Below are 12,940 nucleotides of genomic sequence, written 5' to 3' on the forward strand. Positions count from 1 at the left end.
CGGAATTTGTAAAAAAAAAAAATATTTTTATTATAAAACGGATTATTTGCAACAATGCAAAAGTTTCTTATAGTTTAGATAACAATATGCAGTGACGTACAAATATACAAGGATTCGCATATATCTCTGTCAAGAAATTACTTTTCCCCCGATTGTCAATACGAATAATTCTGTAAAAGCCGTTCGCTGTGATTTTTCTACCTTCAATCTGTCAATTCAAGACAACTGTTCAAGGTATTAAATAAATCGAGCGTACAAATCACGGGGTACTCTCCTGTTGTACTATCCGCTGTTCCACCGTAGCGGATTTCTTTTTACTATTCTTATTTTGATTTCTCACTTTCTTCGAATCTTCCGCCGTGTTTTCGAGATCGACCCTGGTCCTCGAACGGACCCCAGGTCCCCAATTTACAGTGGGATTCTGTTGGAAGCGGGACAGGTGCCTCTGCCGGGAAATCGGATTGGCGAGGGGATGCATAGCGAGCGAGATGTCAGTCGTGGACGATGCGTTAAGTATCCGCGAGGCTGGACCGTCCGCAGCCAGCTTCTCCCGCTTCACGGGATGCTCCTTCTCCCAGGCGCGCACGATGTCCCATACAACATCGTTCGGCGCGTCCGTTTTGATGGATATCTTGCTCGCGTGCGAGTACGACACCTTGTAGCCCGCGTTCAACAGCGCCGATCTAAACGTCAACATCGGCGGAACGTGACATCTAATTATAGACATCAAGCGATCTAGATTGTAATACAAAGGAATGTCCAGTTCCTCGTGTATCACGGTCAGAACTCCCTCCATTCTCTTCAACGTACCCAGCTCCATGCTGTTCAGGTTGCACAACAATCGCGACACGAATCCGTGATCGTGCAGAGGACCCAGCCATATCGGGCCTCCCATGTGCTGTCGGTGTTGGCATTGCTTACACAGTTGGTCTGTCGCGGGTGCGCTCGGTAATTTGTAATTTTTCGCGGCCCTCCTCGTCACTAACGGCTGAAAGTTCACGCTCTCGCATCCGTTACATTGATAGAGCATTCCTATCTTACTCGAGTTCTCTTTACACTTGTCGTGGCTCGTGAAGACCTTGACAAATACTCTTATATAAAAGTCGACGCTTACAGACAGCAACGGTACTATGTACCGTCCGTAGCGTCCCGCGTAGGACGCGACGCATTGCAGTAATATCCTCAACGCTATCTCATGGCAGGATTTCGACTTCAAGGATATCGCTCCATATTTGTAGTAACAGGTTTCCGGAACGTTGCCGGCCAGGACAGCCATATCGGTGGCGGTAACCAGCAGTATGCCGCCGTCGGACACGCACTGCACCGCGCCGTCCAGATACATCGAGGGACAGCCGTACGGATCCAAGTCGACCGCGTCGAAGCGATCTCGCCTGCGTTGATACATCAGCAACGTCGCATCCTCATGATGCGGAGTCACCAGATTCTCAACTCCGTTATGTAAAACGTTCCGCTTGATGCTGTCCACCGCCTTCGCGGAAATGTCATTCGCAACGATCTGCCGGACACCTTCTACCTCCTTGGCGTAACGTATGCTACGCAAACCAGTCGCGGATAGAGCTTCCAATATAGTGATTCCTTTCTGGCCTTCCGCATCGTGTGGCTTACCGACTTTAGCATCTTTCTCCTTGTTTTTTTGCAGCACCTCGTTGAACCTGTCCTTCGCAAATATCGCTAGTACCGCTACGCTGAGGTCCCTATTGAATTCTTGAACTGGATTATAAAATACTCTTTCATTCGTAACCAATATCTGTGCCTTTCCCTCGCTCACAGTGGGAACCTCTTCAAGTTTTGGCTTCTTTGCGCATTGCTCGTTATCCATACTTGTATACGTAACGCTAAAATGTACGGACATATTATACATTAAATATACAAATGTATATTAAGAGGTATTATAAGTATATAAAAAAATACATAGGTAAATATTGTAATATAAAATTGTAAGCCAATTTACCGTTATTTTTATACAGTCATATTAAAAGCTTGCAACACTTGAAAGTACTCGGTACCTGTATTCGCAGGTTTTCTTGCTTCGATTATCCAAATACCTATAATAATAGGATGAAAAGTGATATATCTCCGCAATAACGAGATAACCTATATTATAACGAGGTTTATATGCGCCGACGCTTTTTCGACAGATAGAGGAAACTGTAAGCCAGACACGTGCGTTATCAAACGTCGATAAAAGAATCGTGTCGGTCATACGTTCACATGGCATCATTTATCAAAAATTTACACGCGGTATATCGCGTCGAGAGAAAATGGGACTTGAAAGAAAGGTACGGGCGGATAAAAAAAGGCATTGCTTCAACATTTATTTACGTGATATTCGTACACAAACAATCACCTATAACTCCTATTTGAATTCTTATATCTACAGTTCAAAACAGTACTTAATGTGTGTGTGTGTCTGCCGCTATGCAGCTAAACTAGAATAAATACATCGTAGCCTATTCTGGGATCTATTGTGGGCCCATGTCGGTTTTGGGGAAACATAATTAATTTCCATCTGTTTGGGCTACCGTTTGGACCCTTTTTAAAATTGGTTTATGATGATGATTAGCGGTACGTTCTCTTGTGTGAAGAAATCTGACGCAGAACCGCATTCAGAGTCGATTTTCCGAAAGATTACCTAATCGTTTTTGAGTACTGCCCAAATATCTAGAGCAGATCAATTATCCTAATTAGAAATCTATCCGAATAGTTCCACAATAGCTTCCCTGATGTCTTCAAATAAAAAAAAAATATATGTTCGCACGCACACATCATTCTCAAGAACTCAGGCTCGATCACCGACCGCAAAACAGATTATCATTGAATAAAACGGAATATAAAAGTTTCTCGTCTCGTGTAACGTACGAATGTATTTGCTGGGGTATAAATCAGAGATCGAAATGACCTTTAGGGGCTTATCGTTCTATAGAACCAAAGAGAAAGTAAAAAAAATCGCTTTAATTCTCAACAACAGTCTTTCTCTCGCAAAAATCATGGAGGATATTATAATCAAATACACACATACACACACACATGTATATTCTTAAATTACATCGACTTTTACTCAAATAAAACTCGTAAAGCTTTTCTAACACTGGGCAAGTTGTGGGAATTCAATACAACAGAACTTGTTTGATAGATTATGTATATGACAGCTGTCTATTTAATATAAGAAAAAAATTATTAGATTTATTCTTTCAAAGTCTATTAGTATTAGATTCATCCTCTTAAATATTACTGATGTAAATTGTTACTCTAGTCAAAAAATGATTCCATTTAACTTATGATATATTGTAAAAAGTCTTCAAGTATGTATAAACTTCAAATGTGGATATTAACTTCCGACAAATTCTGACGTTAGATTGAAAATGCTGAGACTGATTGATCGACGATCTTCATCGGAACACATTGCTTTATACAGCAGTAAATACTTTTCATTATAAAAAAAATATCGAATATTTTTGATGATACATGACAAACTGCTATTATAAAACGGTTCTGCATAGTTTATGATATTGTAAGGCGATTTCAGATGGCGGGTTCTGAATGTATATCATTTTTGCTGGCGATCTAAAGACATTTCTATTGAGATCTACACTGAAAATGAATTCTCCGACTGGCAGATTGTCATTTCTGTAGAAAACACTGAATTTTTATACATCAGCAAATACTTCTTCTACATTATCGAGAAAAATATCAACATTTCTTAGCTTCATCAGAGTTCAGATTAATCTAATTATCGTGAAAATCAGATACTCGCACTTCTCTCACGCCACATCCTTTTCCTGCATCGGTTTCTTGCAAAGAGAAGGAGTTTCCTCTTCGTCCTCCGCTTTACGCTTTTTCCTTACCAGATGCGATATATCGCTGGCAGGTTTGGACGTACTACTACCACTTCCAGAAGCCTCATTCGCTTCACCCTCACTAGAGCACCCGTTTAATCTCTCCTCCTTAATCTCTTTGAGCACATTAGCTTCTTTCTTCAGATCCTTGATGTCCGCGATTTTTTCCTGAATCTCTGGAAGAAGTTCCTGCAATTCCTTGATCTCCCCTTCGACGGTGTAGAAGGGATCATCGGATTGAGGTGGATTATCCTCCAAAGTCTTCAGATGCACGATCTTTGCTTCCAGCAGTGCGGACGCCTGGTTGAATTGCTCGATACTGATGTCAAAGTTGTTCGCCATCGCGTGCGCCAATCCGAGCTGATAATGGATCTCGGCGATCGCTCGATGGTCACGCGGAGTCAACTTCTCCAGTAGATTCAAACAGGCCTTGAAGTCGATCAATGCGCTTTCGTAGTTGCTACCTTCCATCGCGACCTCGCCTAGAAGGCGGTAGGCCTCAGCCAAAAACTTCCAGCCCGGTGGTCCGCGTTTTACCAACACCAGTTTCGCCAATTCCAAGACTTCCCAAGCGATCTAGAAACGGAAATTAGACATTGGAATCATTTACAATTGATTCAATACTTAAGTACAGTTATCAATGAATCACATTTGCATTTGAAATTGGATAAATCAATTCGACAATAAGCAAAGGTACAATTCGATATAACTTAACTGGATGAGATTTCCTAACATTATAATTAGCCGAAGTAAATCACCTGTAGATTGTTGATTTCGTCCTCATCATTTTCCTTCTCAACGTCCTCTTCATCTGCTTCTCCATCCTTGTCTTCATCTTTTCTGTTCATGCCGCTACCAGAAGCTTCGCCATTGTGCAGATCAAGATCTCGACTACAGCCAGGAATCTCTTCCCTCGGCTTGCTCTTTTCTTCGACCTTGCTGTCGGCCGTTTTATCGGACTCTTCTGTCTTTTCATCTTTTTCAGCCTTTGTGTCCTTCAGATTCTTTGAATCTTCTCCCGCTTTCTCCGTTTTCTTCTCCGTTTCTTTTTCCGTTTCCTTCTCCGTTATATCTTGCTTATCATCCTCTTTGCCGTTCGATGTGCAAGGGCTTTCCGTGGTATGATTGCCTTCCGTTGTGGTCCCCTCGTCGTTTTCTTCCTCCTCCTCTTCTTCACCTTGCTCATCCTGGCTGACTTCCTCGGATCCGGGCACACCACCTCCCAACACCCCCGCCTCCTCGCGTGCCAGACCTAGAAGTGCTCGTCCATAAAGCAGGTAGAGCTCGCCCATCTCGTCGCCGGTCTCTCCATGCTCCTGAGCGAGAAGTTCGCAGGCACGAGCTAGGACTGCTACTGCGAGGTGGTAATCGCGCACCAGAAGGTGACGTTTGCCCTGAGAGATTGCCGTCGCGGCATCCTTGATCGGCACTTCCTCCGATACATCGGCCATCTAAGGAACAAAGACGGGAAAATTTTCATGTAGTATATGTTGCATATATATTTTAGAAATGACGAGCGAGAAATGTCAACGTACGCAGGGTACATCGAAAGGTAACATCAATTAGCGACGATAAAGGATTACTTGGAACAGGTAATATAAATAAACAGAAAATTTGTACTATGTCACATCTCTTCTGTATCATCTTTCCAACGTTACGAGAAAAGAACTGAATTTAATAGGTTTCCGTACTTCCTGAAATAACGTCGGCTTCAAGGGACCGATAGATGCATACGTGCAGCATTAGGCTTACATCGGACTATATATTTTTGGACCAGATATATTAAGTATTGGCAAAGAGAGTGTATATAGATGCAAACAAGGATCTTATTTCGGAAGAAATAACGTTAATTGTGGTGAGTTAAAATTAAAATTAATTTTACCCAAGAATCTAATTATTGTCAAACAGTCTTTGATCTTTGATGACTTATAAAGAAATCTCAATCTACAACGTTTAGCGCGACGCGAGCTTTGATCGTACAACTCAATCGTTTCGGTAGAACAACGTAGAAGGGATGCGTGGGTGATGAGGTGGACATCCGCAGCATCCGCGAGTGGGGAAGGAGTGAGACCGGGTGGCTGTCCGCGTGGGTCGATTCGTCGTGGCGCTTCGACGTGGAAGGGTGGAGGGCGTCCGCATCGCGAGGATGCCGGGGAGAGAAGGCGAGAAAGAGCAAGTTCTAAGGGTGGTTGTCGGCCAGTAACTAGTCGGGGGACGCGAGCGTCGCGTTGGAGGCGTCGCCCTGGGCGCCGCCGTCCGAGAGCAGATGGAGTCGTCCCGCGTGCCCCGGGGCCCCGCTTCGCGCCTCGTCTTCCTCTTCGTCACCCTCGTGCTGACCGTCGCAGGTAAAGAGACCGGTGCCGCGTTCTCCCGGAAGACAGACTGACGTCTCCGTCTCAAACCGTGAAAAGTATAAAGATAAAAATCAATGTGGTTTCTCTATCAAAGTACATTTTCAAGAAGTTGATACGGAAGATATGTCTCATTGGAAAGTTGAAAACAAAAATTGCACAGTTCTAAATTGACTTCGATTATTGTTCCGAAGAAATTTTCCAATTTTCCCGCCTCCTTCTTTTCAAAGAGAAAACTTTATTGTGAACCGGGACTTGATAGGAACACGAGCACCGTCACAATAACCGTCTCAATAACTTGTCTTCCTCTTTTCTCAGCCACGGGGCTCTTATGTAGCGCGATAATGTCGGATCACTGGGAAGAGATCAGCTGGGACAAAGAAGATCTGACCCGCGCGAACGTCAACCTCACGTGGTACTTGAACGGTCAGGTGGCAAGGCTCGAGTCTTCCATTAATCACCGAAATAAGCATCGTGTCGCCAAAAGTTCGTCCTTCCTAGTTCCCACGCACGGCGGGATTTGGATTATGTGTGTTTCATTGTCAGGTATAAGAGATCGTAGTTTTTATAACGTTAAACTTAAACCTAAGACTGCACATATATCTGTTGTTATAAACGCCTCAGGATTTAAATACATTAAATACATTATCCGCGATTGTGAACGCAGAATATCCCGATGTTTTTAGCTTATTCCATGGCTTATTCCAACGTACAAATTATCATTATGGGTATTTTCAGTTTTGCCGATTTCAAACCGCGATAATTACTTGTAATTACTTGTAATTATCTTCGAAAACTATTGTCACAGAAATCGATGATAATAAGAGTAGATTATTGATAAGAAAAAAAGCAAACCGAAAAGATAAGTAGATAAAAAGTATTCGTAGTCGTTCGTGGATGTATGCAACATTAAATCATGCCGTTCTGCCTAATATCCAGATCTTATTAAGATATGGATACACAATCAACGTTTCGTATTTCCTCGCTCGTGCCAATAGAAACATTATCGGTCTTATGAATCGGCATGCGAATGAGGTTTGGGTCTAATAGGATGGTGTTGCTCAAATCCACGGAAAAAGCAGGGATCACGGTCACGCAATCGTATAGATACTCTTGTACTTAAATCGTGCAATTCGGCGGTTCGATATCTCCGGCCAGAGTCAAGGTGGCATCTAAATATAGTCACGTGTACGTGCGATATAGACGAGGTAATATCTGTTTTAATTCCAGCGTAAGATACTTATTAATAATGCATTTTCACGAAAAACACCGTCAATTTTTTGAAAGGTTTTTTTTATTATTAAATTTTCCACGAAAAACATCGTCAATTTTTTTAAAGATATTACTAAATTTTTCTTTAAATATTATTCTTTAATTTAAAACGTAACGATTCCTCGAAGTTCTATGTAATTAAAACTGACTTCAAAAGATCTGTAAGAAAAATATAGTAGAACTGGAAAATGTGTGCTCAATATTTAAAGACACGATTAATATGGAAAGTGCCTATCCCAAGTGTCTAATGAAACGTTAAGTATTTATGCAGACTGATGTAACGATGTGCTCGATATATACCTTTTCGTTTAATCGAACGGGTGCAACCTTGAAGAGTACTTGAAGAATTCGGGGTCGTAATTGTCTCACTTAGTTATTTTTGCCGGAATTACGTTCATAGGGTCTGAACACGCTAAGCAGTGCCTAGCACTGCCTGCACTACCTTCGCGCGTGACATTTATATCACGACCAAGGTGTTAAAGTTTCCTACAAATCTATCAAATCGAAGGACGTCTTAGTGGCATATAAATTAAAGAAGGATTGCTTCCCTGCGATGATTCTGGATCATTTTGAAAATAACTAGTTTTTAAATATAATTTTATCTATTTGGACGGCAAGAAGCAAAGATTAAATCGACAAATCGTGTTCTTTTAGAGGAAGAGTTACAGCTGTTAAGTCAGGTGGGTTTCCCGCAAAAGAGATGCGCCAATCACTTGACACCGAGTGAAGTGCACGAGGAAACGCGCGGAGTTTGGCAAAATCGTAAGTAAATAGTAAACAACATTTAAGTTCAACATTGAATTTATCCTACAACGAATTGTTTTAATCTTCAATGAAATAAATCATTAGATTTCCTACGAATTATATGCATCAAGAATCTCGTTTGGTTAATCATTCCAATATTCTGTTTCAGGAATGCAAAATCTAAGCATCTCGTGCTCCCTGGTGTGCCTGATCATTTTAGGATGCGCTGCACTTATAGGATTTTTCGGACTGTGCAGGCATCAGATATCGGCCGTCCTCGTGACAGGAGTGATGTACCTCCTTGCAGGTAAAATTATCTACTAATCATATAAACTAGCGATCTACCGAGATTTCAAGTACGATGTTGCTAAGACGGAAGAAAGAAATGAATCTGTCATGTACATATGACATAGCTACCGAAGTGTTAAGCAACGAATAAGCTAGGAATCGCTGTGGTCTCTCATTCCAGCAACATTCGCGCTGTTCACGCTCACGATCATCCACTTCAAGAGGGCCCAGGACCGCGGGACCAAACCCATAACGGACGGGCCTGAGGACGGCGTGATCGGCATGCCCGTTCTTCGCAGCATCCTCAAGGCCAGGCGAGTCACCACCGCGTGGAGCATGGACCTGGGATGGGGTGGAGTCACCCTCTGTGCCCTCGCGTCGGTAGCCTGGATCCTCCTCAGTAAAATCATGCGCTTCAGCCCGATCGCTGCCATGATAGCGTAGCAGTGGGAAGCCTTCGAGGTCTAAGGTCGTTTCTGAGAGTCACGACATTTCGATGCTCCGCGTTCCTTTCGGGTAACAATCTTTTGATGGATGTATCAAGTTGGCGCAATAGATTTGTTCCACGATCAAGTCGGGCTTTAATCCTCTACGAGACATATTTTCAGACGTTTCTTAAAAAACGGTGTGATTTCGTCTTTAACTTCACTTAGCAAATACGACAAACTGTTTGCACCAACTTAATAAATCTCGAGTGTTTATCTCCTGCTGAGAACTTGCTAGATTCCAAGAGTATGAATATCCGAGATTTAGGATATTCTTCGTGCCTAGGAATTGAAAGCTTCCGAAACCTCGAAAAGGATCGCAAATTGGAGCGGCTGTAGATGATACTCTTGAGAAAGTTGAGTCCAGAAATGACCACCTCGAAGGCGACCATCGCCAGGTGCCTATTTCGTATAATTTATCTCGTTCGCATCAATATTCATTGTTCCAACCGAAGGAACGTGAGTTCATCAAGAAGGCAAAAAGATTTGATTAGAGCGTACAATTGATCGATCGACGCTTCGTAGAATCACTGGATGCCAATTTGCTAATTGATATTCTTCTGTAATTTAACATTTCATTTATTTACCGCAATTTACTAAACGAGTTCGCTAAGAAAATAAGAGATATGAAACGAATAAACCTATTATAATATATACCCATGATAAAAAAAAGACGAAATGTAACGTTCTCACTGATTCTCTCGGCTGATATTCTCGCCAATGCACAGTAAACGACTCAGGAATTAGTCTCAAATATGTTACAAAGCAATATGGCAGATAATATCACCACGACCGCTGTAGACTAGAATTAGATAGTTTTTAAAAATCGTCCGTACGGTTTTTATCAATATATTCATATAAATATTGCTATGCTCATATAAAGTATTCGCTCATCAATTTGTACACCTTCTTTCAGACTTTTAAAAATTTTACTTTTAGTAATATTTTTATCATAATTATTTTCGCTCTTTTTTTTCATACAGCATCTGCATTCAACACTAATTTCTGATTGCCATTTTGCGCAATCAACTCTTTTTTTATACAACGAAAACAAGTTGTTTGCATAACAATTTTCTGATATATAGTTGCCTATAATGTAATCCGAACGCCTTACGATTAGAACAATAAGCACGTTTATAATTGCATAAAATAAAAATGTTAGTGGTATACAGGAACGAGGCGCGTAAAGTGTGACGTATTAATTTCTCTCAGAAAAAAACGATGCAGCCGTTAAATGTCTCTCTGGAGAATCGTACAATTGTTACTTTATATATTTTATCTGTACGATTTCAATATTCCGAGAAATTAATCTACATCACGCTTTACTCTCCTCAATCTATGTACAGCGTAAACTTTTTTTCAGCAAAGAGAAGCTTTTGCTACTTGTTCTAGTGATTAGACGATGTAATGTTGTGCACAGTACATGTCCCGCATGAAAGAACCGCGAGCTGCATTTCGTCCATTAAAAATTAAAAATCTTTGTGCACTCGGTGCTTCAGCGGGAGACATCGCATTTTCCTAACGACGCGCTCTCGATCGTCGTATTTTTTTTACGCGATCTTTGTTGTTTGTTATAACGAAAATATCGACCGCAATAAAATCACCGCGAGGAATCGCGTTGGTTGAAAAAACCGTTCGTACCTCACCGTTTTTAAGATTTTAGCACTTATATACTCTTTCCACCCTGCTCGAGTACAACTTTGCAAAAAATCGCAGCTTTGTTATATAAAAAACCAATAAAGTGTATGTTTTACATGGCTATTTTTATATCCTTATGAAAAATTGAATTAAGTTGAATTAAAAGTTAAAATAAATTTATTTAAATTTAAATATTAATACTTGTAATTCAAATATTATAGATATTGAAATTTGTAATTCAAATACTATAGATATTGTATAATAAATACAAAAAATATTTAAATTGAAAATATTTTATTTCTTTAAATCTCTTGAAAAGATCTGTGTGACGATCTACGTTATCATAACCTAATGAAGTGTATGTTTTACATAGCTATTTTTACATCTTCATTAAAAATTGAATTGAGTTGAATTAAAAGTTGAATGAATTTATTTTAAAATATATTTAAATATTAATATTTGTAATTCAAATATTATACATATTGTATAAATAAATATGGAAAATATGTAAAATTATAAATATTTCATTTTAAAAAAATCTCTTGAAGAGAGATCTGTGTGAGGATCAAAGTCAATCTTTTACATTTCAATCTCATTTTGATAAAGTGAAAAATGTTTATAGCTTCAAAATTTGTTAAAAACTTTTGGAAAAAAATCCGTGCAGTTACAATAAATTTATTCAAACAAATAATTATTATTACGAAACATTCCGCGCGCTTACTCCGTCGATATGACAGATCTAACGTTATAACAGATCTAACCTTAAAAAACGTCTCCCTCAATAGCTCGTCTCACCGACGAGAAGACGATACTCATTATCATCTTTCCAACGAAAAGATTCCCGACGAAGAAACTCCTCCACGCGAGTATCAAAGAACACGTTTATCGCGTTCGCATCTTCTGCACTTTCTCAGAATCTCCCTCTCTTCTCTCCTTCTCTATCCCGAGCTACCTCTTCCACGTCGAGTGCAGAAAGTGCAGACAGCAAAAGTGCTCTCAACAGCCTCTACTTATCATATCGATGTCCAAACGTAGTACACAGACTACACAGTCGTAAATAACGTTATCGCGAGCGAAAACCGCGTATTCCCCTCCCCCTCCTCTCCCTGTTTAATTACCCGCCAAGCTCGCGAACCCCGTAGAAGAGACGATTAAATCGCCGGGAACAAAAAAAAAAGAAAAAGAGTAAGATTTCGACGCCAGCGAGATCGGTCGTATTGATGCAACGGCGAGGCGTATTTTTTTTTTTTTTTTTCAGCGAGACGTTAACCACATCGTGGGCGCGTACGTACCTCGATCGATTTCACGGAACGGTGGTGCTACCTCCGCAAGTCGATGCCCTACTCAGCCCTAGAGCACAAGTCGCAGGAAACACGCTGGCAGGACGACGCGGGTGATTTCCGTTATTACACGCGCGAGCTGCGTAACCGGTACGGTACGCGGGTAAACTTTCCGGAGGCCTCGGCGGCTCGGCGACGTACGGTCATCGACGGATACTTGCGAAGATGACCGACTCAAACGGATCGAGCCCGCGAGGTTAAACGAGAAATTCGCCGCGGCAGCGCTATCATCGCGATGGCAAATACACAAATGCACACTCAGTGCATTTAGGAATCTGATTGGTGCATGTTTTTAATTTTTGTTGGAGCTGAGAGTATACCCCCAATCAAATTCACGAATTTTACAACAGTTGCAAAGAATTGAGTAAATGGCTGAGTTTCCACTGAGCGGTCGATTGTGTATCTTGAAATAATGAGGTAAAAATTACAAAAGTGAGAAAATTCATTAGCGTATCTACGATTTTATTTATCAAAATCTAGTAAAATCTGTTCACTTTTGTAATTTTCACCTCGTTTCAAGATACCGACCTCCAGACGTACGCGGCGGTTTATTTTATCGACGTTAAAAGTTGGCGGGAAGTCGACTTCCTGTCAAGACGGAAAGTCGATTTTTAATCGGCGGTTTTTGAGACATTCGCCGACTTCAAGTCGACTTTAAAGGCCGTCACACACAAAATGCATAACGTCGCATAAGCATAGCATAAGACCGTTGGACCAATGAGCATCTTACGTAAATTAATATGGCGACATTATGCTGGATGCTCATTGGTCCAGCGGTCTTGTGCTATGCTTATGCTACGCTATGCATTTTGTGTATTATAGCCTTAAAGGTCAATCCAGACAAACTTGCATAGCGCATAAACATAAGCATAAGAGAATTGATTGGTCCATATGCATGTGCATAAGAAAATAGACCAATCCGTTTCTTTATGCATATGGTTATGCACCTATGCAAGTTTGTCCGG

At 40.9% G+C, this 12,940-nt stretch overlaps 2 protein-coding genes across 3 annotated transcripts; one reads left to right on the top strand and one right to left on the bottom strand.

Moving 5' to 3' along the window:
• Window positions 1-5: 5 nt before the first annotated feature.
• On the bottom strand, window positions 6-12,203 carry LOC139775705 (tRNA (guanine(26)-N(2))-dimethyltransferase-like). Its single transcript, XM_071711943.1, is given in 4 exon segments — window positions 6-1,841; window positions 3,772-4,433; window positions 4,616-5,308; window positions 11,928-12,203. Coding segments are annotated over 3 exon segments (2,937 nt in total). The 5' UTR covers window positions 11,928-12,203; the 3' UTR covers window positions 6-259.
• LOC139775702 (uncharacterized) lies at window positions 5,290-10,750 on the top strand. Of its 2 annotated transcripts, XM_071711940.1 has the most exons (7): window positions 5,290-5,449; window positions 5,539-5,712; window positions 5,815-6,202; window positions 6,527-6,754; window positions 8,135-8,242; window positions 8,394-8,531; window positions 8,694-10,750. In XM_071711940.1, the coding sequence occupies exons 3-7, from the start codon at window positions 6,124-6,126 to the stop codon at window positions 8,954-8,956; spliced, it is 816 nt and encodes a 271-aa protein (XP_071568041.1). In that variant the 5' UTR covers window positions 5,290-5,449; window positions 5,539-5,712; window positions 5,815-6,123; the 3' UTR covers window positions 8,957-10,750. The 2 variants fall into 2 exon arrangements, with proteins under 2 accessions (XP_071568041.1, XP_071568040.1); XM_071711939.1 differs by having other exon boundaries at window positions 5,290-5,712.
• Window positions 12,204-12,940: the final 737 nt, after the last annotated feature.

This window comes from Temnothorax nylanderi, unplaced genomic scaffold (genome assembly GCF_030848795.1).
Source record: "Temnothorax nylanderi isolate EJ_2023f unplaced genomic scaffold, tnyl_v1.0 TNYL_tig0102_pilon, whole genome shotgun sequence".
In the NCBI taxonomy this organism is placed as follows: domain Eukaryota; kingdom Metazoa; phylum Arthropoda; class Insecta; order Hymenoptera; family Formicidae; genus Temnothorax; species Temnothorax nylanderi.

Coding starts and splice junctions, on each gene's coding strand:
- LOC139775702 (XM_071711939.1), top strand. CDS start 6,124: ATGGAGTCGTCCCGCGTGCCCCGGGGCCCCGCTTCGCGCCTCGTCTTC. Junction 6,203..6,526: donor CCTCGTGCTGACCGTCGCAG/GTAAAGAGACCG, acceptor CTCTTTTCTCAG/CCACGGGGCTCTTATGTAGC. Junction 6,755..8,134: donor TATGTGTGTTTCATTGTCAG/GTATAAGAGATC, acceptor GTGTTCTTTTAG/AGGAAGAGTTACAGCTGTTA.